We start from the raw sequence: 25458 nt of genomic DNA on the forward strand, positions 1-25458 counted from the left end.
AGTAAATAAAACCCGCATAATCATCGTTTTAAAAAGTTTATGAATTAAACATTACACTGAATCAACAAAGGTACTGAGGAACAAGACACCCTTGGCTAACACCAAAAACCGCTGACGCGTCACCCGTAAATAAGTAAACAGAAGCTCTGTAACTATGCACACTTGCCGAACACCGAAACCAATGAAGAAATACAATAAACCATTTTTTATAAGTTTCTATAACATTTTATTTTGATTAACAGTAACTGAGCTTTGTAACATTAGAAAAATAAATTGAGTCTTATTTGGCACGTTTGGACAGGTAGAGAGACAGAGGTAAGAGGCACTATGAGATCGATGTGGTTATTAATTAGCTACCTGTACATGTAAGTGATGACGTCATGAGTTTCCGCCAGGCACGCGACATGATTATTAATGCTAGGTACAGGTGTAACACGGCCGTCAAGTGTTTCCTAATGTCCTAACATGACTGGTCACTTTCATCCGAGTGTCCGGAGAAGGAGATACATTGTAGGTCGTTAAGGTAATGGATGCCCAATGTCCAGTAATGCTTCCGTACACGTAACAATTGTCCGGAGACACGTGTCCAGTTTAATGATCATTTGTCCGTAATGAGATCAACATTTCTGTATGAATTATGACGTGTCCATATCATCACTTGTTCGGAGTTATCCGGGGGATGTCCACCTGTCCGGACACGCCCGGAGACGATCAATAAGGCAACTCTTGCTGTGACCAACATCACACCCACTCGCATTCGTAACGGTCATCTGAAATCACAAATTGAAATACATTATAAATTACCACCTTTAAAATATTATGTATTAATTTTCTGATAAAGTGTAGCATTAGTATCCCTTGTACGTTATAGCAACAATTTGTGATGGTGATCGTGATGCGAGTGATCTTATAGAGTAAAACCTGTTATACTGCCATAAGTTGTCGAGAGAAATATTGGTTGTTATAAAGAGGTCTGGCGATACATTGAGGGAGACGTTACGAAGAAAGGAAAAAGAAGAACTCTAAATTTATTGGCAGTAAGCGAGGTTTCAAACGAAACAAGGGGCGTTATATCGAGGTTTAACCACAGTGTACACACGGTCGTTGTAAACAGGTGGTTGAAATATAAAGCACGTTCTTGGTTTTTCATTTTATGTATGTACGTTTGTTACCACATTTTATCGTGAAAAAATTAGGATATTTATAGAATGCACTTCTTTTCGCAGCAATTATTTCCATACGGGTTGTTCAGTAATCAGAACACAATAGAGGTGTACGTATCACTACACAAGTACGTAATCCTCAATCAAATTCCAAAGTCTAGAAAGAGAACTGGTGATATTATAAGAATATCGCCTAAACGCGTAATCCGTAACAGTACTCCGTTGTGTTAGGGCTACTCCCGGGACTCTAGTCTCAAATTTAGTTTCTACTTAAAGCCATCGTGTTTTGTCTCCCCACCGCGGACATTGGTCTAGCTACCACTTACATGTCGTGTTGCCCCTCCCCCCGGGACACCATTATCACCTGTATTATGTGGACGCCTGATAGGTATGTTACTTTGATTCAACTTGCCGCAGGAACCCCTAGAACAGTTACATATCTGGACCAAAGTACATAGAGTCTTAGCTGGAATATCATCAGCTACCTATTAAGAACATACGTAAGCTAATTGCCTACACAATGCACTTTAAAACAAAAACCACTACACAGTAAATATATCTATCGTCCGCGTATTGACCAGCACGACGGTGAATGCTGAAACATCCATACAAGTAATTAAAGACACGTGTGAGACTTTCGACCTATGCTAACAAAGCTTCAGGTGGACCCAGATTTTTAATGGAAAGCAAATTATTAACATGGATTCGTTATCAGTTTGAGAACCGTTGTTTATAATAAGAGTTTTACGGACCCGAGATAAGAGCGGACATTTAGAGGTAGGGCGCTTTCATGGCTAATTATCACTGATCCTGAAGAGTCGCTATCAACAAAAACGGCCATGTACGTGTCGGCAGTTAATGGACGTCGTGCGGCCCGTAAGTACACGTACATGAACTACGCCATACTGTAGCAGGTGATTAGTTATTAACTTACCTGTACTACCAGTTAATTGGCAATGAACGAATATGTTATATATTTACTGGTCAAACCACATCTACGTCGACGTCAGCAAAATGTTTTATGGCCATTTTGAAATGTTGCAAATTGACGTTTGTTCTTTAGGGAGGGGAAAGAATCGATGAGAAAAAACACCTGTATTTATATGAGAAAAGGTAGTGAACGGATCGATGATACGGAACACTTGTTTGGGGAAAGGAGGGGGAGAGGAGTGAAGAGAAGGAATAGGAAGGGGAGCAGTTCATGGACCTCTTGTTTTGGTTTTTGCATTTGTGTTTTTGTACGCCTTCGGATATTTCACAATATTATACACCTGTTTATATGTGGAGAAGTTATATATCTCTTCAATTTAAAGAGCTGCCAGCGGGGACACTATATAGCATACCAATCAACCTACAATTTGGCCAATTCTATCACAGATATGGATTGCTAAAGGCTCTGGTCTAATTTCCAAACGTCAGGAAGAATTCACTGTACCATTTTACTATCACGTGATAACGACTTGATTGGCGTCTACTTATTGTGATATCATAATCCAACATTCATTTTAAAGGCTATTTGGTTGGTCTCTGGTTAACGTTGAATATATTTTAAGATTGTCCATTCTTTATTTTGTACTTACATTGTTAAAATGGAGATTTTGTAGGGATGATTGTCCTGGCGCACCTATTGGTCAGATATTGGCCGTGTTCCGGGCTGGATGGTCAGGCTTAGTAAACTTTTTCGATGCTGATAGGTCTTCCAAGAGACCAATCATCGATGTAAGGTGTCGATTGACTATCAATGAATATTTTCCGCGGTTGTCTTTACTTCGGAGTCTATAAGGCGTTTTTGACAACGCTGATTGTGGTCAATCACTGGTCAATTTTGACCACTTTCACATCATTCCTTTCTTATTCAACATTATTCCTAATCTAAGGTCTAGAAAAGTCATAACTACCTACATTTTTGTAAATAAACTAGCTGATGGGCCATTAAAGACTTTCACATGATTATAAGTTCTCCTCCAGCACGAAAGAGTTCCAAATGATTCATGATGTCAGTTTATGGACGATGATTGTAATGAAGTCGATAAAAATGTAGTTAAATGGAATCATTCATCTTGCAAATCATAAAATTGCCCATAACATTTTCTTCGTAGCTGATCCATAACTGCTCCTCAAATTGTCTGCAAGAAATAAAAATATAGATATGATTAAATAAATGTAAGTATAAAAGAGAACAAAAAATAGCCAAGTCATATACCTATTAGTATGTTGTGCTTAACGCACGTGCTTCCTTTGATGTATGGCAGTTCTACGCATGCGTGTCCTCAAGCCGTAAAACTATTAGAAGAAAAACAGTATAGGTTCTTTCTGTCAAAATCAATGGTGTGGTGTAGTTTATGGTGGAAACCCGGGGCCATTGTCCAATTAAAGTCACATCAAGTATTTATCTATAATTGAATTCCTATTATTATACCTAGTTGTTGAGGAAAATTCAAACTAATGTTATTTATTGATTTAACTGGGACCCTACGCACCGCTAGCCATGCGGGGCATGAGATATAGAGATGTATGTAGTAATACCTCAAATCACACACGTATAAAGTACGGGAAAATCAGATATCAGGACCTCACCAGGGCGTAAACACGATGTTATTAATAGAAAATAATGATTTGATTTATTTTCCGTGGTTTTGAATGTATTTTTATTCATTCTAGAATGCCTAAGGTACCGTAATTCAAACGTCGCTGGAATTATTTTGGCGCGAGATTCAACTCTCGTCACACAGATCTACGGCAAGTTCGTAGCTTGAATCGAATACAAGAAGTGTTGCTGATGTGCAAAATGCAATTAAAATCAATCAGAATTATATTTGGGGTTAAAACATCTGAATTTGTTCGATTTTTTTTTTACGTTGATCAGAGAATTTTGGCGGAAATTTCATCTCTCATCATACAAATCTACACCCATGTTTCTTGAATCGGAAACCAAATCCTTCCTGACGTTGATACTGCATTCTATGAAGGATTTTAACATCCGAATTTGTAATGTTATGTTTAGCAGTAGCGGTATATGCACGAGACGTTTTCTTACGAACAGAACAACCTTGAATAAAACGAATAATTTTACTCATTTACATAGCTGGTGACAAGCATTTAAAAGTGCGTTTGAATTTTAAAATATCATACAAAACTAAGTTAATGGTATTGAATATAATTGTTACCATAACAATTTACCTTTTCCTAAACTACCGCCGTTTATTTTAGAGAAAACGACCTTGGTGAAATAGAAATTCACAAAACAATATTCAAAAGAGATGGCTCTGATCGCACCATATAGTGCTTTTTGTGGATGGCCTCAGTGAAAAAATAATTATACCAACATATTGACAAGTGAAAGGGCATTCACCGCCGAATAGCGCTATAAAAGAGTTCCAGATATGGGAGTTAAATGGTTATATGCAAATAAATATGATATCATTTTCTGAGTAACTCAGTTTTATGCGGAAAGCAACGAGCGTAATAAATTGAAACTCAAATGTTTATTGAAGGATCGTGCACACAAGATATTATCGTGGGGGTTTAAAACTCATTTTTAGTTATATCGAATTGCATTTTTAAGGTTTATTGTATCTTGTTGTTTCCTCGTGTATTTGAAAATAATTATTAGCCTTTCAAAACCGTTTCCATAACAACGAAAACTGCAAAATAAATATAATAAATTCTGGATAAACCGTAGTCTTTATAAAAATGATAATGTCGTTCATTTTGACACAGGATTTTTAAAAGGATTTATGGCGGCGTAGAGAAAAACAGTTATTGACATTTTGAACTTTTTTTTACTGAGGAAAGGTTACGTCAGATTGAGATATAAAATATATATTGATTTGGAAATCTTGATAACTTCACATATATAGTTCCGTCTTATTTTTCATTAATGTATTTACGACTTCAGGGTTCAGCGTAATGAAGCGTATGATAATAAACTTCAATAAAATAGTCATTTCAATAATTCACGTCGTATGTACACAAAAGATTTGAGATGTGCCGACTCGTTTGTATTTTTGATAAATTGCCAGGATGGCCTCGTTTAAATCGCATTTATCTTATTATTTGTTTTATGTCTTTGTCAAAATAATATTTGTGAATTGCAATAAGACGCTTACGGTGTAGAATAAACATTTTATTTTTTCTGTGGCCCCCTGGCTTCGACAAGGGCGGCCTCTTTATCCTTTATTGTCATTACGGGTGAACTTTAGGCGTTATCCTGTCCCAAAGATCCGTATATTACTCCCACCCTTCACAAAATTTTGACAAGTGCCCGGTGTATTGTACCGCCATTGTGTGTTATTGTACTGTTATAACTATGGAATCGTATGGCAAACGAAATATAATGGCGTCGTTTCCGGTGTCAATTATACAGAGTGTCATAAAAGCCAACAAAAAACTGTATGAAATTCGATATCAAGGTTAAAAGTTAATTCGGCTTAAATTAAATAAATGTCTTTTTTACTTTCACGCGTTAATATTATATTGCAATTAACAAGCATTGCATTTCATGTAAAAAAAATCACGTTATTGGCTTGTGTGTGTTAGTTCATTGCAGATAACATAATTAACAAATAAACAAATTAGTTTTGTAACGTGGACAAGATAGCAAAGCCTGGCTCATATCATGTAAACGGTTTATTTTCAAATACAATTTTCGTTCGTAACTTATCAACGGAAAAAAAAACAACGATGGGAAAAATACGACAAACATGCCTGTTCCATTTCTTTTAATACTATCAGTTTTCAGTTAGTAACTAAGTTTCACCCGTCAAGGACGTCTAACTTACCACGCTGGAATTAGACCGCTTGCAGCTCTTTATCCGCAGAAGGGACTGCTGGAACTGTAGGTTGATCAGCTGATTATGGTGCCTTTCGTCATCGTTAATCTCGCCACCAGGGGGAGTCCACACGGGATCATCGCTCGGGTGGATGGAATTGGGTGTATCATGTTCAATTGGCACCTGTTGAAGAAAAATAAATGCAATGGTAAGAATTTTCGGTTAATGAATTAAAACACAAGACCATATCTAGAACAATGCGTTATCGCAATGAAACGCCATGCAATGTAGATAATGTAAACAAAATAGAAATGAAAATAGGTCAGAGTTATCGTTTATGTAAAGCAAACTTCCGGTAATACTGCATGACCGTGTCATTCAATCGACCAATTTCTATGAAATGAAACTAAACACGACTTTTTGTGTGAATGTGGCGGGAAGACAGTTGCAATATGATACGGATCTTCAATTGATGTTGTTCATCACTTTTAATAAAATAAGAAAAAGAAATAAAAATATTGTTAATTCAGGATTGGGGGATGTTTGGATGTAATTAGTTGCTACACTAGATAAAACCATATTGATACGTACCATAAATAGATCGATTTAAAAAAAGACTGATATGAGAGTCATGGTTAATATATAAACACGTCACATATTGACTCTCGCTACATTATCCTGACCGCCGCCAATAGCGTTTAAACTTTCATTGCGTCTACCGGGATATGAGTTCGTGTCTTATGTAAAACTTCTCTAATGTTATGGCAGGTATCGTGTGTTCATCAAACGAGAAAAGATGCATGCTAAATTCATTTCTGAGTAATTAAAATTAATAATTGAGTGACATGATCTAGTGTTATGACGATCGACACCTGTTTGTTACGTGGACTGACATAAAAACAAGGCCTTCTTTCACGCGAAAACACGCGTACCTTAAAGTGCACACAGACACAATACACAATAGCAATTATATCCGCCTACTTCTTCTCCGATTTTACACACGAACATATGCCATCCTGTTTACTCGGGTTTATATAGAAATGAACTCGACATTTTTTCGTGTCACTGAACAGAAAGCGCAGGCTTATAGACAACGTAAGTATTGTGTAAAAAGGTTGAAATTGATACCAAACCTCCGTTTTATATATGCATGTCGTATGTTTGACCAGGTACAAAACGAACTTTCTCTTCGTACCGTGTATCGCGTTTGATATACATGTGTATGTAATTCATGGAATCATATCAAATACAACTTGTATTTACAGAGTAAACAGGACTATCGCGTACAGCGCATTATGACGCCCATTAGATTTGAATAGGTGCACTCTTGATAATCTAATCATGAACTTTAGGTAGGAAATGTTGAAGGGCCGATTTGACAACACATAACTGCAATATTATTATTTGTAGAACACTGATTAAACAAACTTCAATAAGAATATGATATCATTAAAAATGATAGATGTATATTATGTATTAGGCTACAAAAATAGCACACTTTTGTAGAATAAACTACAATCATGCACATTCATAACTGTTAGCATAGGTTCGATTTTCAATTATTTTGATGGCCTTAATAACGTCTTTGCGTAGTGACACAATTCATAATAGACACATATTGTTTTTCATTAATTAAAAACAAAACAAGTAATCCTTATTTTTTCTAAATACACTAACTTAATACTTTATGCACTTCCCCTTCTGTTTCAACAGTAGTTTAGACTAATTTGGATTTCCGCCTTTTCGTCCCCTGATGAGTCCAAGAACGACGAAACAGCTGTGTGGTGACGTGTCGTTCATTTTTAGCTTACTGTATCTATTACCAAAGTTTACAGGTGCAATCAAACGTGTCTCCTTTACGGTCATCTTTCTATCAAAATCTGATTTGACCCAGACAGAAAAGTTCACAATTCGCAATTACACATACAAAACTGAAATAAATTGGTGCTTGGAAATTTTTTGTTGTTGTTAAAAACCAACTCAATATTGTGATTTTTTATCATTAAAATATCAACGTCGTATAATACTGTGATCACGTTTCATAAAGATCCTTTGTCATGCAATGTTTAAGTAAGAGTACTAAGATTCGTTTAAATACTCGCACATGCTGAAAAACCATTCGGTTTATAAATAAATCTCTCATTTTTGTTTTTCACAATGGGAGTCGTATTACATTATAACAGGTTATGTACAATGGAGAACGGTATCGCCAGTCTTTTTTGACTTGGTAAGGGGAGCGAGCTTGTCCGAGTCTCTTTGTTCCTAACTCACTGCCAACGCACCTATAGGTATACACCCGTCATCATTAAATGGCCCTGAACGGGAATTTTAACTCGTCTGATAACATCGAAGCATGAAAATCGACAATCTAAACGTCAAAAAGATTAATCCGAGAAGGTTTTCTGTGGTTTTAACAACTCCAGACACCCAAGGAGTCAGTGAGGAGAAACCAGTATGGCCGCTATTAACTATGCACGGGTCCAGTTTCAAACAAATCAACAATAAGCGAGCACCGCAAAGTTCATGACATTCACTTCCGGTTAAAAAGTAAAATTAAAACCGAAGATACGGATCTTACCGGCGCGTGGACGCGGTGTTGATGCGTTATCTTTAGTCATATGGAAATGTTTTAGGCGACAAGGGGTGAATTATTAAAGTCTGTTTAGCTTGATCATAATCTTAAGTTCTATTTGATCCGGGGAATTTTCATTAAAGGGACACAAACCGAAATTTGGTGGTGAAAACACACTGATCAAATGCAGATATCAGACATGTATTTCACTTTCATTTTTATACATTAAAGGAAAATATATAATAATCAGTTTGGTGTAAAATCTGATTCAACCGACGGTGCTTTTTGAAAAGTCTCGCGTTCTGGACTGTTATACGTTCATATATTTACGCGATCGGCACAGACACTTGAGTTCGATATGATATCAATTATGTGTTAAAATTACACACCTGAACGCAGGTTGCGGGTCAAACAGGTGCGACCCGTAGAGCCCTGTAACAATTAGTGACTGTGTAGTGTGTGTATGAATTCCCTATAGACTTTGTAAGACTCTGTATACTTCAAAAGCATCTTCAATCGTCAATAAGCCCACACGTCCTTAAAACGTTTAGATCTATTTACGGAGTTAGAAACGAGATATACAGCTCCCCGAAGCTCCATCATGTTCAAGTGTCATTGAAGGAAATAAAAATCTGAGATACTCTTTATCGCAAACAGCAAAAACATAAACCGTATTTCTCCACACAGACAAACTTCAACTGAATTATTCGCCGCCAGCACAACTCCTAGAAATAGAATTACTCAACCCATACGTTTAAGATGACAGCCCACACGAAATTACATTTAGATAATGAAATAACTGCATTGGTAAATTGCTCAAAGTGACTTCCTCACGACTTGAACTAAAGTTGAAAAATAAAAATTCCCACAGGAAAAGAGAAACGAAACGAACCCGAGTTCAGTAATTGCGTATAATCGTCTCTGCATGGAGCGATGTACATTTAGTGATCGTCATAGAACGATAAAATTGAATGTAGAACTATTTAAACGTTTCAAAAGGGAATAATGCATGATAACTACGGCGCTATATATACACCTGTGTCTGCTTTGAGACGCTATATCACCAGTAAGGCCAAAATCGGATTCTTTTGGCAAAACTTAACAAGACATTTGCGGAAAGATTTTAATACGTAAAGAAAATAAACCGTTCGGAATCAAACTAGACTTAGACACAACAAGTTATATCTTAAATAAATCAAACGTTTTTCTAATTTAAAAAAGCTGAATAAACAATGTTTGTATAAGATGACTCTGCGGTGATGTTTGTTAACTGAGAAACTCGGATATTAAATAGTATCTACGTTTAAACCCTCAAACGGGATTTAACGCTTTTCTCCTCCCCCATTGTGCGTCAATATTCTAGACTTTAGAAATGAATTTCTGGTTTTCAACATGACACTAATACCTTTTATCCATCTCTCGTAAAGGGGAAATGTCAAAATATTAAATTCCGATATATTTTGATAAGTTCCAAAGATGTTTATTTTTCTCTTGGGAAATGTATACAGCCATTCAAAATTGATTTTTAACATTCTTCACACATTCACAATGAATCCCAAACATCCTTGGGTTGTTTTTAGACAGTAATTTAAAAGTTAAAGTTTTTTAATAGTGTAATGCGTGTGTTTGACTCCCAGTGGTGTAGAGAATGAAATATGACATTCCGATCAGACAGCAATTTTGTGACAACTATAAACTAATTATAAAGAGTGACATCAACTATTAAAAAATATCATATAAATTGTGACTTTTTGTACTCAAAAAATAATTAAATTTCTGGCAATATGAATGACACGCGACTAAGTGTATTATGGTTATGCAGTAAAAAACATTCTGCCAATTTTTTTATTACTTTTCTCGAGAAGTGTATATATTTTTGTTTCATGAATTGGTATTATTAAAGTTCAAACATCATATTTATGTAGTTTTATATTATTAAAAAAAGGCATCCATATTGCAAATATGTTGACTGTCTTTGTATAAGTTATAAAAGTTTATTTTTTCTTCTCAATTGTAAATAAATGGGTGTTTTATATAATAATATATATTTTATAAACTATCTACAGAAGTTTGAATATATTTGTTTTATTATATGTTAATCGTTTCATTCATATACAGTTTTATTCATTCAATTTATCTTAATTAAAAATGTGTTTAATTCATGAGATATATTTTAACTAAACCATCCCTAGATTTCTGATGTGTTTTATAATTTACCAAACACAGCCGTCACATGCTTGCTTTTATATCTATAATTTAATTGTAAATATTGTTGTGTTGATTTCCATTTCAAATTAGTCATATTTCCTAAATGAAACAATTGCTTTTCCCGAAGAAAATGTTTGTTTCGTTTCTTTATCTATTCATTTAAAATCAAATACTTTATAGGATTTTTCTTTAAATGTATTTAAAGCCAGCTTGATGTAGACCTGACCATACTTCTGGTTGCTTGAATTGTCCCTGTGATTATTGATTAACATTAGAGTGAGACTTATCATTAGAACATCTGAAGACTTCATTACATAGATCAATAGACTGTCAATGAGGAGTCTTTTACCTTTCATCACGGGAATTACACTTCTATTAGTAGCATCTCCTCAAGACAGGAGCATTCACCTGGTATAATCACCGCATCTAACGACTTAGGGGACGAGGAGACGAAGGAGAAGTCATTCAACTGGTATAATCGCTGTATCTAACGAGTTAGGGGACGAGGTTGGGGAGGGAGAGGGGGAGGAGGACGAGAGATATTCACCTGGTGTAATTAACGCATCCAACGAGTTAGGGGACGAGGTTGGGGAGGGGGAGGGGATAAGGAAGAGGGGAGGAGGAGGAGGGATATTCACCTGACGTAATCACCTCATCTTACGACTTACAGGAGGAGGAGAAGGAAAAGATACCTTCATCTGGTATAATCGCTGCCTGCAACTAGTAAGGGAACGAGGATGGAGAGGGGTAGGAGAGGGGGGAGGGAAGGTGGAAGAGGGATATTCAACTGGTGTAACNAGGAGGAGGAGGAGGAGGAGGAGGAGGAGGAGGAGGAGAATAAGGACATTCATTGGATGTATTCACTGTATCTAAGGAGGAGGATGAGGGCCGAATTATTTGGGGGAAAAGAACAAGTTAGAGGCAAGGCAAAATTGTGTATAACGACCTTTTCTGTCAAGTTAGAGGTTGCTATAGACAGGTTTGTTATCGACTGACGCAGGATAATGTAAAATGATTGTTTGATTGTCCTCTGACCCTCCCACTGCACAAGAACATTTTGATAGACAATTCAGTTTTTGTGGAAGGGTAGGAAAATACTTTGGCTACTTAGAGGGATGTCACGTATACTCACTTGCAACGATATGGACCGGTCGATGGGGGGCCTTCTGGGGATACCGATCACGCTGAACGTCTGTTGGGTATACACATTACAGTTCCGGTCGAGGGTCAAGTCCCCAAATCCGGCCTCAGCCTCGTCTTGTCTTGTCTTGTCCGAGAAACTGTCGTCGACCTGTTTGTCAAAGCTGCCTGGTTTCCTCATGTCGTTTCGCCTCACAAGGTATATGGCAAAAAATAAAAGTACTGCCAGAAATAAGGTGATGACTGAAATACAGATTGCTATCGTGACATATCTGGGGAAACTTTCACTGGTCAAACTGTCCGTAATGGTGATGGTCATTGTCCGAGTGGCGTAGAGCGGAAACATGCCCCCGTCCTGCACCAGTACCTCAAAGGAATACATCCCGATATCTGATGGTGAAAGCCTTTTTATAAGGTAAATCTCTCCAGAAAAACTGTTTAATAAAAAGTACTCCGAAATATTTAAGTCTCTGGTGAAAAATGATAGCTTTGAATTAAGACCCGAGTCTTTATCGTACGCGTCAATGGTACTGATGACTCGGTTTTGTGGTGTTTCGTACGGGATGGAGACGGAGCTGTTCGTCTCGGACGGGAACATGATGATGGGTCCATTGTCATTATCGTCGATCACGTGTACTGTGATGATGGCTGACCCCTCGCGAGGCGGGTCACCTCGGTCCAGCGCCGTCATCGTGAGGTCATACCGTTCCACTACCTCACGGTCTAGAACCGCCGACGTCATGATACTTCCGTTTTCCATTAGCCAGAACGGCGTCGGTACTTCCGTTAGAGATGATAATGCATACTCAATCACCCCGTTGTCACCGAGGTCAATATCGTAAGCACTCACTATACCGATACTTGTGTTCACCGCGAGATTCTCCTGGACATAGAAGTGGAAATGGTTCTCACCAAATGTTGGCGAGTTATCATTTTCATCCTCCACGATGACATACACGACGGCAGTTCCGGTCAATGCTGGAGTTCCCTTATCCACAGCCATGATCTGGAAGCTGTACTGCCCCTGTACCTCTCTATTGAGCTGAATGTTTACCGATATCTGACCTGTTTCCGGTTGTACCTGGAACCTTCCGTTGTTTGTAGGGGCCAAAGCGTACGTCACGAGAGCGTTAGTCCCCTTGTCGATGTCTGTCGCAGTTACTGTAACTGCTTTTTGACCAATCACGTTGTTTTCCCTTATATGGGCAAAGTATTTCTGTTGTGTGAACCTTGGTGCGTTATCGTTCTCGTCAAGCACAAGCACCCTGAAAGTCGACGTCACGTGTTTTGGCGGAGTTCCAGCGTCATCACATTTCACCGTTACGTTATATTCCTCCGCTACCTCACGATTGAGTGACGTATACACAACTATTTTATATTCCATATCTTCGTATTTTTGAATTCGAAAGTTGTCGTTTAAGACGTTACAGACTACTAGACCATTAGCCCCAGTGTCCTTGTCTGTCACAGCAACATGAGCGACAGCTGCCCCCTGGCTCGCGTGTTCCGAGATCTCGGCAAAGTTAGTGTTTGACAAAAGGTCAACCCTGATGGTCGGCACGTTGTTGTGATTGTCTATCACTTTGATGAAAACTTGAGCCTGTGACATCATTGGTTGCTTTGCCCTGTCGTAAGCCTCTACTATCACTCGGTACCCCTCATTACTGTCCTCCATTAGGGATGTGCGTAAGGTTATCACTCCCTTAGTTGAGTCTATTCGGAACCTTTCTAGGACTGCAGCAGACTGCAGTGGGCTTAGTGAGTATAGAACTTCTCCGTTGACACCGCCGTCCGGATCGATGGCTTGAACCGTCGTTATGCTGCCGTCTACGTCATGGTCCTCCATAATAGTGACGTTATACACAGACTGTGTAAAATTTGGCCGGAACTCGTTGACATCCGTCACAGTGACGTTGACCATGATTGAGCCTGTATTTGGAGGCTGACCTCCATCATATGCCAATATATGAAGCATATATGATTCCGTTTTCTCCCTGTCCAGCGTTCCATTAACAATCAGCAGCAACATGGATTGGCCGTTAGGGAATTGGTCAGCTTTGGCCACAAATGGAGAGTCATTGGAATTAATACTGTACGATTGTATTGTGTAAACACCACTGTCAGGGTCCTGGGCACCATCCAGGTCAAACGATGTGCCCAGTTCCGTCCCTTCCGGTACGGAAAGACTGACCACGTCTTCGTCAAATGTCGGCGTGTTATCGTTGATATCTATAACCAATATTTGAATTTCAATCTTGAAGAAGCTTCCAGTTGATGTTCGTGCAATAACGAACATGTTAAGATAACAGTCCGAACCCGTGGTAACAAAGGCACATATAACATCTCTGTCTAAAGACTCCGATGTTAGCAGATCTCCAGTATTCTCGTCAACGTAAAATCTAGAGGCGTCCGGATTCCCTTGCTTAAGCAAACTAAACTTTAACGCTTGTAACTCCTCGGAATCGGCCACTAGGCTAGCAAGTCCAGCATCTACAGCAGTATTTCCGATGACGTCATCGCTGCCACTCTCCTCAGTTGTGCTATATGCTATCTTTATGGTTGTAGCAGAGGCAATAATACCCGTACAACACAGTGCAATGTACAGGAATATTAATCGTTTGGCCATCACGCAGTTCCATTCACAGAACTTTACACAACATTGTCTGGGCCAAACTTCCTTACGAGATACCCCTTTATGCAGCTGTTCAGATCACTAATTAAATCGATATGTAATGAGACGCACGCAATGCATCAACACACCTGGTTTACCTGTGTGTATCTACCTGCAAATGTCAACGTTATCCAGGTATACTACATACAACACAGCATCATAACCGCAACGACCCTCGTAAACAACCACCACAGTAATAATCCGTTGGTCGACAAGTCAACTTTTACACCACTGTATGCAGACAAGTGAAAATATAAATAAACCTGCTGACAGAATCGCCTTTATCCTGTTTAAATTCGCCAAAATGTGTGTTTAATCGTGTGTAGTAGTAAAACTCTCCAACAATGGTCATTTAGCTCCGCCCACTTTCCAAGTGGCCAATCAGATCGATACGCACTGTACACACCAGTCGACAGCTATGATAATGAAGGTGTAACTAACGCCCCGCGTGCTCCCACTGTACCTAGTAGTAACGCGACTGCAAGGTGAATTTAAATGACACACTATGTTTTGTATTCCTCAACACATGAATACCCGACTTCTTGTTTGTTTACTTTGTGGCTTACCTGTGAGCTTAATCCGGTTAATTTCTAATTTACCTGTGCTGGCTTACCTTTGTTCTGTAAACTCCTGTACACCGATAGTAATGCCTGTAAAATTAAACGAGTTTTATCATCGAATCTTCACAAAAGATATCTAAGTACATTAGTTTTCTTTTCATTTACGAACTAAGTCTAGAAAGCAGATCATACTCAAAATAAAAAGCCTGTAACATGCTTCATAGAATATCTCATTTGTATGGCGAAACCTTCTTTAGTTTACTTTGAAATAAATGAAGGACATTGAACTAAGAGCTTACCTACGCTTATATGTATATTCAAACATTACATGATGTCTTTGTACTGGGGATAATGATAGTATTGGGGTTGTCGTAATCGACCCAGTCCACTTTTTGACAGCTCAATGTCTCCCTCCTGCCGCCAGGGTGTCATACGTAAAGGTGTGTGATCTACTAGATAATTACTGCAAATAAACACACAACAGACGATGACAGTGCATATCATGAAAACACCTGAGACATTACAGGTAAAGAATAAAAACGTGATATTTACCAGGCATTTATCTCGTAAATGCTCAGCTTAGATGCTCTTCTATTCGTTATTAGCTCAATTACTCAAATCAATGGAAAACACTGGATCTATCAATATAATCGTCTATATATATATAACGAAAAAATCTTAACAACATAAGTTACCCTCTTTTGTATATGTAATTATCCTTTTGAGAGATAAATTGCTCTATTTAAAATATACACAAATTGTTGCAGATGTTTGCAATTTGAGTTTAAAATATGATAGTTTAAAACAAGACAAACTCAAATATTGACAACCTCGATGGTGTGATTATATTTGACAATTTATGGATAAGAATTAGGTCACAAGGAATATTCGAAAATTGATTTTGTCCACATTATCTTCCTCACTGCAGTGCTTTACTCACTTTTCTGTCGTAAATTACAAGTGTCTTTGAATAATGCTGATAAATAACCGTGACGTAAATGCCAAAGCATCAGATCGTTAAAGGAATGGAGATTTATTATTACATCAAAAAACTATTGCAATAATTGTTTTTATCTTAGTATTGATAGTAATTAATGCTCTTACACGTGCATATCTGTGACCCAATTACATGTACTTCAATTAATTCTTGTTTTTTCTGTATTACTCTTCCTCTCTTTATGGCCCTTTCCTGTTTAATTACTAATTATTTTGAATCCCATAACAAGCATATACTTTTCCTAATTACAAAAAGTATGACACAATTTGAACACAGTTTTGTACGAATCTGCCATTAAGATATAATTACACTATTATTATTTTCCTTATTTCTTTTATTCATCAAAGGCGTCAATTTCAAATACATATTGATATTTTGATGTTTTTTGTAAAATAACACATGTCATTTTGTACGAATATATCAATATAAAAAAAAAGTTAATTGACATAAGAGGGCGTTACAATTTGCACTAACGTTTCATGGTATTAGATTTTCAGTCGCATAGTAACCGTTACTATGCACATCATAGAAACCGTTACTATGCACATCATAGAAACCGTTACTATGCACATGAATACTTCGATTGTTGATTAACCTATGACATAATGATATTAATGATGCACTTTAAATGTTAGCGTACAATAGTGTTAATATGGACAGCTTGAAACAGGCTGAGTTTAAGGAGAGGGCAGGTGAGGCGTTTGTTACTAAATTTTACATTTATATCAACATAAATATACAACCAGTCAAATTTAGTGAGAAAAATCGTGATAAAGGCGATATACTTGTGTGAGTCTCATTAATTTCAGTGACACACTTATGTTTCTGGGTCAAAGATCAACCAAGAGCGATGTCAACAGAAACCACAAAATGTGTAAAATTGGAAGAGGTCAGGGGTCACACATTTCGGGTTGGGGGTTCTCATTTATCACAAGTCAAATATACAACAAACACGACTGTACATCAACCTTTATTTCATCTACAGTATTTCTCCAAACGATAGGAAAACAATGATATCAATAGCATTAACGAAAACCACAGGTACATGTAGTATTATATTTGATGTTGATGCTCAGTCCCTGAGTTTCCCGTAACCGTGTCAGTCGCAATCCTATCTTTTGAATTGTGGCACGGTTCATATATTATATACACACATTCATCATCATTATTTTGAAATGAACAAGTACTTCTCTAATTTTTCAAATTCATATAGTAAAGGAGATTTATGAACCTCCTATTATGTCTCAGCAGATTATGAATTTCCAAAGTTTTGGTGCCTAGGATCACCGCTTAGTCCGGAAGGACGAAACAGCTGTATGATGCAGCGTTAATAGGTTTTTCGCTCACTGTAGGAACTATGTATTACCAAATGTTATAGGTACAATCACCTGTGGGTGTCTAACATTCATCTTCTTAAAGACTTATAACCAGGATGAGGTCTGAGAGTGTCAAGCTAGATTATTAGCCAAGAGATATGTTCGAAATACAAAACCCGCCCACAAACATTATAGTTGAGAAAGAAATAATAAGAACTTAAGTGTTTAAGATTGATGCAGTAGATTTGATTTCCGCTGAGGTCGATGTCAATCACCTCCTCCAATCATTCAGTGGAAAACAGTAAGCCGCTGTCCCCCTTGATACCGTGTAGATATTTCGCTATAGATACATGATATGCAATTGCAATTAAACTCAAAGATATTTACGTAAGGTGGAAGTAGTTGAGGGAAATACATTGTACGGGAGAAGGACATATAATATGTCACATGATCTGGTTATTGCCTTCCTTGTCTGGAAAATCCAATATTGCCACTGTAGGTCCAGGAAGGAGGAAGCAACTACAAAAGGTCACAGAGAGGGTATAATGTCATTTTCCTCATGAATCTAATTTTGTTTGTCATTGCACTGACCGTATATATTTTTTTATATTAGATTATCCCTGGATCATCTCCAGCTGCAGAAATCTTTAGAAAAAGTACCAATATGATAAAACACATATCGAAAGTTTAAATTGGCACTTCAAGGCGACAAAAGGAAGTATGGCTAAAAGGACATAAATACCAAACCAGATACTCTCAAAGGTTAAGCATTTAGTGCGTCATATATACTATATAAAAGCAAAAGATATATGGGGTCTTCTTTTGGAACGGTTGATTTGCAATGCAGCCATGGTGTAATAGAAGGTATAGTCTAAGCACAGGAATGTCTCAAAACGACGTAGTTATTCAAATCTAAGGTGAAATACGAATAAATGTTTAACGTTGCTTTCCTTTAGAGTGAATATATAAAGAACGCGTATATCAGCTGATATATGCTTGCAATGTATTTTATGTCGGAGAAGAATAGTCCATTATTGACTGATGTTAGCCATGAAGGTTGGAATAAAAAAAAACCAGAAACAGTTGATGCAAATTGCTGTAGATGGATAATGTTAGAAAGGATTTTAAGGGTTTAACGTTTTCGGAACATCATATATTAACGTGGTTTTTTTTGCAGATGTTCCTTTTTAAAGTAACAATTATATTTCCTAGAATGTCAGCTATATTCAACTTTCCATCTGTGCTACTTTAATGCTAGCGTTTTCTTGTCGGCACTTTTACCAAATGTCAAACATTGACGTCATTTTATCTGTACTGCTAAAGACTCGAACACTGATATCGTAAAAAGAAGGACTTATTGTTTGGCAAAGGCGTGCTTGCAATGTGAATAGTCATTATATTAGTTGTAACTTCACTTTATTTCAGAGCTAATACATTAAGAACACATTTTGAAGCTGATCTATATGCCACCCGTGGATTGATGTTTTTCTTGACAAGATATAGAAGTACATATTTCTAGTAATTGATTGATCGATATCACAAACGAAAGTGGGGATAAAAGAAACAATTGATGCAAAAAGAACTGTAGAAGGATAGAAAGGATTATGTATGGGTTTTACTTTTCGGAACATCATCTCTTTACCTCATAAGAGAATGTTTACCATTTTGCAGTTGTTCCGTTTTAGAAATACGTTATGATTTCCTAGTATGTTGTCTATATAAAGCTATTCATCTGTGTAACTTTTAATGCCAACTTAATGATTTTTTCTTGTCAGCACTTTAACCACACGACAAATCTGTGCTGTCATTGAGTCGACCGTCATCGTCAGACGTAAAACAAATAGTGTTATCGAGCAAAGATCGACTTGTTGTTAGGAAAAGGCGTGCCTGCAATATGAATAACAAATCGTTGCTTTGTATGCAAAATGACGCGAGATGGTGTGTTGGTTACTATGTCTGATAAAATTCCTCATTTTTCATTTATTTATTTTTTCATTTCAGCATTTTGACTCAATATATTTACATCCTGCCTTTCTCGAGCTTAGTAAACCCAGATTGAATGTATTCTATGGAACTCTAAGGTGCCCCATAGATTAAATCCGTTGCCAATTGTGTTCATACTACCGTAAATGCCGACAAAATGTAGGTCAATCCTTAAATAAAGGCAAATATGGTGTAATGATGATGGGGCCACTCAGAACCTTCTACTGCCAGCTTACTGACATGCCAAGTAGACACGTAGGAATGGAGACTTCACCTTGTCACACAATTCTGACGACAGGTTATAGTAACATGATATGGATCACAGCCTAGTAGCTGGATTTTTCCCATCAGGGATTACAATTGATACTAGTTTAAGAATATATTTTTTCTCTTATCCTGGACATGTGTATCAACACTTTTCCTGTTGTTAGATTAAAAGAATATATCACCCCCTTGAAGGTGAGATAGGGAAATGCATGGTTGACGTGACGTCATACAATTTTTATGAATAGGGGAACCCAAGGGTCTCAACCCAAGGGTTGGACAAGGATATCTCACACCGGAAAAGGTATGGATACACCTGTCCAGAATAAGAGAAATCCTTATCTCACCCTAGGGTTGAGACGAAACATTCTCTTATTCATAACAGTTGTATGACGTTACGTCAACAGTGCATCGACGTCACGTCAGCCCTGCATTAAGCCTGGAACGTTAAATAATGGATGAGCAGGATAACAGAAAAGGAATATCCCATCCCCTTGAAGTGAGTTTGGAAATCTCTCAACCCTCGGGGAAAGATTCTTACGTTGCCAAACACTCGACAAAGCCTCCTTTTAGCAGCATGAGATCCCTCTATCCCACCCAACTCATTTTGGGTGATATAATTCATTTTTCTTTGATGGCCGAAACATGTCAATTTATAACGTTATGAAGTCTTTAAAAGGCGCCTATATTCTACAAAATAGTTTCGGAAGAAAGTAGATATGGAATGCTCATACTGTTGATTATAGGTACAACTGATAAGACAAAGACTCGACGAAATAGTCCTATGGTGCAGTAAACATGTTTTTGTTTTGCATTCTTCGTCTTTGAATAGATGCTTCTAACTTCATATTTCTATTGTTGTAATGGGACAGTATTTCAATAATTGTGCGTCCACAATACAGAGTACACTATCATACCGCATTCAGCACACACGCATGCACTTAAATGACCTAACAAACCAAAGCAACCCAATATTGACTAAACCGCTGCCTTCACGCCACTCTCTAGGCCCTTCAAATCGTACCGTTCTCTCTACATACGTTCAGCTTATCTGTGTCTTTAGCACTATATATTTACTTTATTTAGCACGTATACATTGTACCTACATTAAAGCAGGTAAATGCTGATATATATCCAGTATATGTGTTGAACATATGTTCGACTATCGTGTGTTATTGACGTGCAGAGGACATGAATTAGCTGGAAAATATTGCCTCTAGTCTCATGGTGTATTGTTTGTCACTGATATATATTTAAAATAAGAAATATACTAGTATCAAATTATTTGAGTTTGCAAAATTACCGCACGCACAATAGGTTGTTTGTTTGTTTGTTCAGTATGTTTGTTAAGTTAAACACAAGGTAATTGACGTGATCATTGCTTATTTATCCAATGCTAATTTATTGTGTTGTAATTTGCCTGGCAGATTTTTAATTTACATACGGACTTATACATGCATGGACACAGACATGCANAAAATTTTTTTTTTTTTTTTTTTTTTTTTTTTTTTGCAGAATAATTCACAATACATTTAAAAGCCTATAAAATAATAATATGACTTGCATTGATCAATCTTGTTTGGAAATATCAACGTGCTGATAACCGAATGGCTAGCATGTCTGCTAAACCGACGACACTCGATACACAGATATTTGGAAAACCAGCAGCCAGACCAGCCGGACAGTGACGGCTCGTTGCTATTCATGAGATCAGTAATATCGCTGCGTGGCACAAGCGCTGTAGAATCACAATGTCTTCACAATCAGTATCCCGGTGACGTTTGATGACAAATCAATATACTGCTACAGGTATAAAGCGTTCGTCTGCCCTGCAAGCCCAATGTCAGCCTAACACACTCTGTAGTCGTATTTACATAATTCGTAATGTAACAGGAACTAAATTACCATTTTTCTTCGTCCCGTATATATATATTTTCTATTCATGCCTACCTCGGGCGTTTAATTTGTATCAGAACGAAAAAATCCATTTCGTGTTTTATGTTCAACGATTGTAATCATGTTGCATGCGCAACTGTCTTGATTTTCCCAATATGTGACCATAAACTAAAGAAGAGCCTGCATTCATCATAAATAATCGTCAACTGAAATCTACATCTTTACAAAAATATACTGAAAAAAATCGTGACCCCGTAGCTTTGCTTTTGCGAGCGAATAATAAATCTTGATTAATTGTAATGAAAGCTTTTCTTGTATCATTTTGTTGTGGAATAAATATATGCCAACCTTGAAGCTTTCCTGTAGATAATAGCGCGTGCGAGGCCTGATTGTGATTCCACCGACGGAAGACCGCAGGGAGTTGTAATTATTCTTCGTGAATTGTACCCAATCCAGTGACACATTTATGTCCAAACCAAGGTCCCCTGAATTACGACAGTTTTCATGAATTATTCAAAAGGAACTTGGTTGAATTATTAATTAATACCGGATTTGTACAGTAAATAACTTTGTTCACCCCCAGTACTTCGGGATTCCGTGGAGTGGATAGTAGTGTCAGTAGCCAGCAAACGGCGAAATCTTCTGTCACACGTCATTAAAATGTCACATGCTAATTGTCTTGACAATTCCTTTAACAGCTTTTGACTAAACGACTTTTTAACACAACATCGGTAATTTGAACAATAGTGGATTTTACAGTCGAACGATGCTATAGCGTTATCTGGAAGAGTGTGTTTTTCTCACTGGCTTCAGAAAAGGTACGAAACAACAGCCTCACACCATTTTACCTCAGAGTTGTGTTTTTCTTGTTTTAAACCCACGTAATTCTAGGCGTAACAACGAGGAAGCCACGCTAATAACATTTTCAGTCTTTTGTAAAACCCGCCGGGGATCAAACAGGTGACCTTCCTAACATAACGCTATTCCCAATGCACCCACTGATCGCAAGAATAGAAGAGTTCTTGTAGACAGTGTCATGTTCTACATTTGATTTTGACAACATTGGGAATTTGTTTAGTTGAAATTTTTATTTTTACAAACGTCGGGGTCCGGAAATTTGCTTTATCGCGATTTATAAAATGTCCATTATGCGTATATTTGATTTGAACATATATTGAGATTCGGACGCCGAGCAAGTGACACAACTATTGTCGGATCCATTAATATGTCAGGCAGATTATTGATTGGTGGGATAATTTTATACCTAGAGTATATAGTGTGTAATTAAACACATCAGACCGATATCGAATGGGATTCACTTCGGAACCCGACTCAGCACCCCCTGGGAACACCATCTAGTTCTTCGTGCATAGTCAGCTTAACGTGCATCGAAAAAAATGTGTTTGACCCTTTTTTATAAACATTTCAAATCAAAATTAAATCATCTACTGGTACTGATTAGAACTCACTTTTAAACATATTATAATTATATTAGTTAATAGCAGATTTTCAGAAGAAGAAAAACGAAATACGATTTTGAACTGTTCAATTGAAACTTGGTAAGCTACCGAAGAACTTTTTTAGCAATTCCTGACAACTTGACGGAATAACTTTGCATCAAGACTATTGATTTCTTTCAAAATGAACACATATGAACATTTTATTATTGTTTTTATGTTTATTTGGTCAATACAAAACAAGCTGGACATGTACTTTAATGCCTTATGGCAGTCGTAAAGGCGTTCTCTTCCGGAATTAATTGTTTTTTCTCAAATCACACACGTGCGTGTCGTTGTCCTGTCACGCGGTGTCTGTCCCAAGGCCGACCATTATAAGGTCGGACAGAGAGACAAACTTGACAGGTTGTATGCGTCTCTGGTCAGACGAAACTGCTGCTAATCAACTTCGCCAGTCGCTTTTATTTTGTGATACAGCATCTTCAAGGTCTCTATATCTGCCCATCGCCATTCCATACAATAACCACAGGAAATTACAATACAGTGTCGGCATCGTAACCTAGAGTCGACACGACGAGGAGACATTTCAGGATGTGACAGAACACAAAAACAAAAGTAAACAAGTTGTTGGTAAAGCATTATAAAATGTAAACATACTTCAAAAGTTTAAATTCCTAATTAATATATATTTGTAGGTCGTCAAGTCAATGTGTTTGTTTTGTCAGACCAATATAAGGATGTGGGGAGGCAGTTAGGGATACAGTAAACATTTTTATATTAGGTCCCATACCCTGAGTGGGGTTTTCTCCGGGTACTCCGGTTACCTCCTACAAAACGACGCCCATGTGCGCTACAGTCCGAGCTATGAAGAGTGATTAATATAAGTTGGGGTAAAAACTTGTTTCAAATCGTTGTTTAATAAGTAAAGTTTATATTATGTTAATATTTGCATTATACAACTTTATGACACTGGTTATTAAACTGACAAGTACATAATGTTTGGAACGTTTTACCTAGGAAGTGTCTTGCTGTTCAGACCAGGCGTGAAAACCATAAACAGTACAATTCGTTAATATGATATACGGTATACAAGGCAATTTTAGCGACAGTATTATCTTTGCGCTTTTCACGAAAGGTTCCAACCGTGAACTCAATAAAAGAGCGAAAATATGACGTTCCCTGCATTATCATTAGATTTCGATCACTACTTATGACAAACAGTCATACAAAGCACATCAAACAGTTTCCTTTATAGACAGATAGCTGCATGAAAGTTACAGCCGATTCAATTTGTGATACGTTCATGTTATAACCACGGTTAACCGTTTAAATTTTGTTACAAAGACGCTTAATTTTCATATGTTAAAAAGACATGAGTTTAAAAGTTTCATCGTGTTAAAATATCACGGAACGTCCTCTTTTCCGCGAATCTTGCTTTGCACGAATACACATTTCGCAAGAAATATCTGTGCTACATGTAGTTCAAAGCTGTTTAGAGTATTATCTGGCCCTTTATCTTAGTAATAGAGTACGACTTACAAAACTCGACAGTGAAACTAACACAGCACTAGAAATCTAGATAATACTCGGTCATAATGTAAAACAAAGGCATGCAACTTTATTTCCCGCCGACTGGCATTGGTGAATTAGCCAGAACGTGCTAAAATAACTTGTCTATTTCAATACTTTAGACGTATTTAAATAATAACCTCATATTCTATTCCCCCTTTGGTAATCACAGTTGCAGTATGGGACAAAAATACCACTTCAGATAACAAATTAAATTTAGTAAAAGATTACATTTTCATCAAAAGAATAGCTAGTGATTTTTCATATCTGCTCCTGTCTTGTGGCTAATAAAACAAGGATTCATACTTAAATTAATTATAAATCATCTTTTGTAGTAAGGTACGATTATCAGAAAAGGTTAAAATGAAGAAATATTTAGTTCTGTTCAATATAATGTAATTGAGTTAAATGGGTTTCGCAATGTCCTTAAACTACTAGCATATGGGCTTACGCAGTAGATGGAATGTGTGATTACTTATAAAATGACTTCGATTTTACATACTCATGAATTTTACCAACGAAAAGTATGACTGTTTAATTTGTGTCGTGTTCCTATAAAGTCGGCATCAGATCCGCGCTATCACAAGGAGACAAGCACACCAACATACCTTGTCTCCTGCATACACACACGCACGCAGGCATACACTACACACATGGATGCACGATGACCTTAGCTGTTAACAGGACGTTTAACAAAATTAAACCAAGCCAAACCATATTCATGTTCGTCGTATACAATGGCGTTGAAATTTTCATTAACTTGTTTATCATGATGCTACCAACTTGTGAATACGATGAAATCATTGCGATACTATTTTTTTGATCTTGCTGTAACATACTCCATATTAAAACAATTGAACGAAACAATGGTTAAATCATTACAAACGAAA

General features: G+C 37.2%; 1 protein-coding gene across 1 annotated transcript; it reads right to left on the minus strand.

Moving 5' to 3' along the window:
• Nucleotides 1-211: 211 nt before the first annotated feature.
• On the minus strand, nucleotides 212-14898 carry LOC110440345 (protocadherin-1-like). Its single transcript, XM_021483363.1, has 4 exons — nucleotides 11848-14898; nucleotides 5945-6118; nucleotides 2744-3289; nucleotides 212-770 (listed from the first exon to the last, which is right to left on the minus strand). Exons 1-3 carry the CDS (start codon nucleotides 14479-14481, stop codon nucleotides 3281-3283), a joined length of 2817 nt encoding a protein of 938 aa, XP_021339038.1. The 5' UTR covers nucleotides 14482-14898; the 3' UTR covers nucleotides 212-770; nucleotides 2744-3280.
• Nucleotides 14899-25458: the final 10560 nt, after the last annotated feature.

The sequence above is a fragment of the Mizuhopecten yessoensis genome, unplaced genomic scaffold, assembly GCF_002113885.1.
Source record: "Mizuhopecten yessoensis strain PY_sf001 unplaced genomic scaffold, ASM211388v2 scaffold11179, whole genome shotgun sequence".
NCBI classification, from domain to species: Eukaryota; Metazoa; Mollusca; class Bivalvia; order Pectinida; family Pectinidae; genus Mizuhopecten; species Mizuhopecten yessoensis.

Coding starts and splice junctions, on each gene's coding strand:
- LOC110440345 (XM_021483363.1), bottom strand. CDS start 14,481: ATGGCCAAACGATTAATATTCCTGTACATTGCACTGTGTTGTACGGGT. Junction 6,119..11,847: donor ACCGGTCCATATCGTTGCAA/GTGAGTATACGT, acceptor TTTCTTCAACAG/GTGCCAATTGAACATGATAC.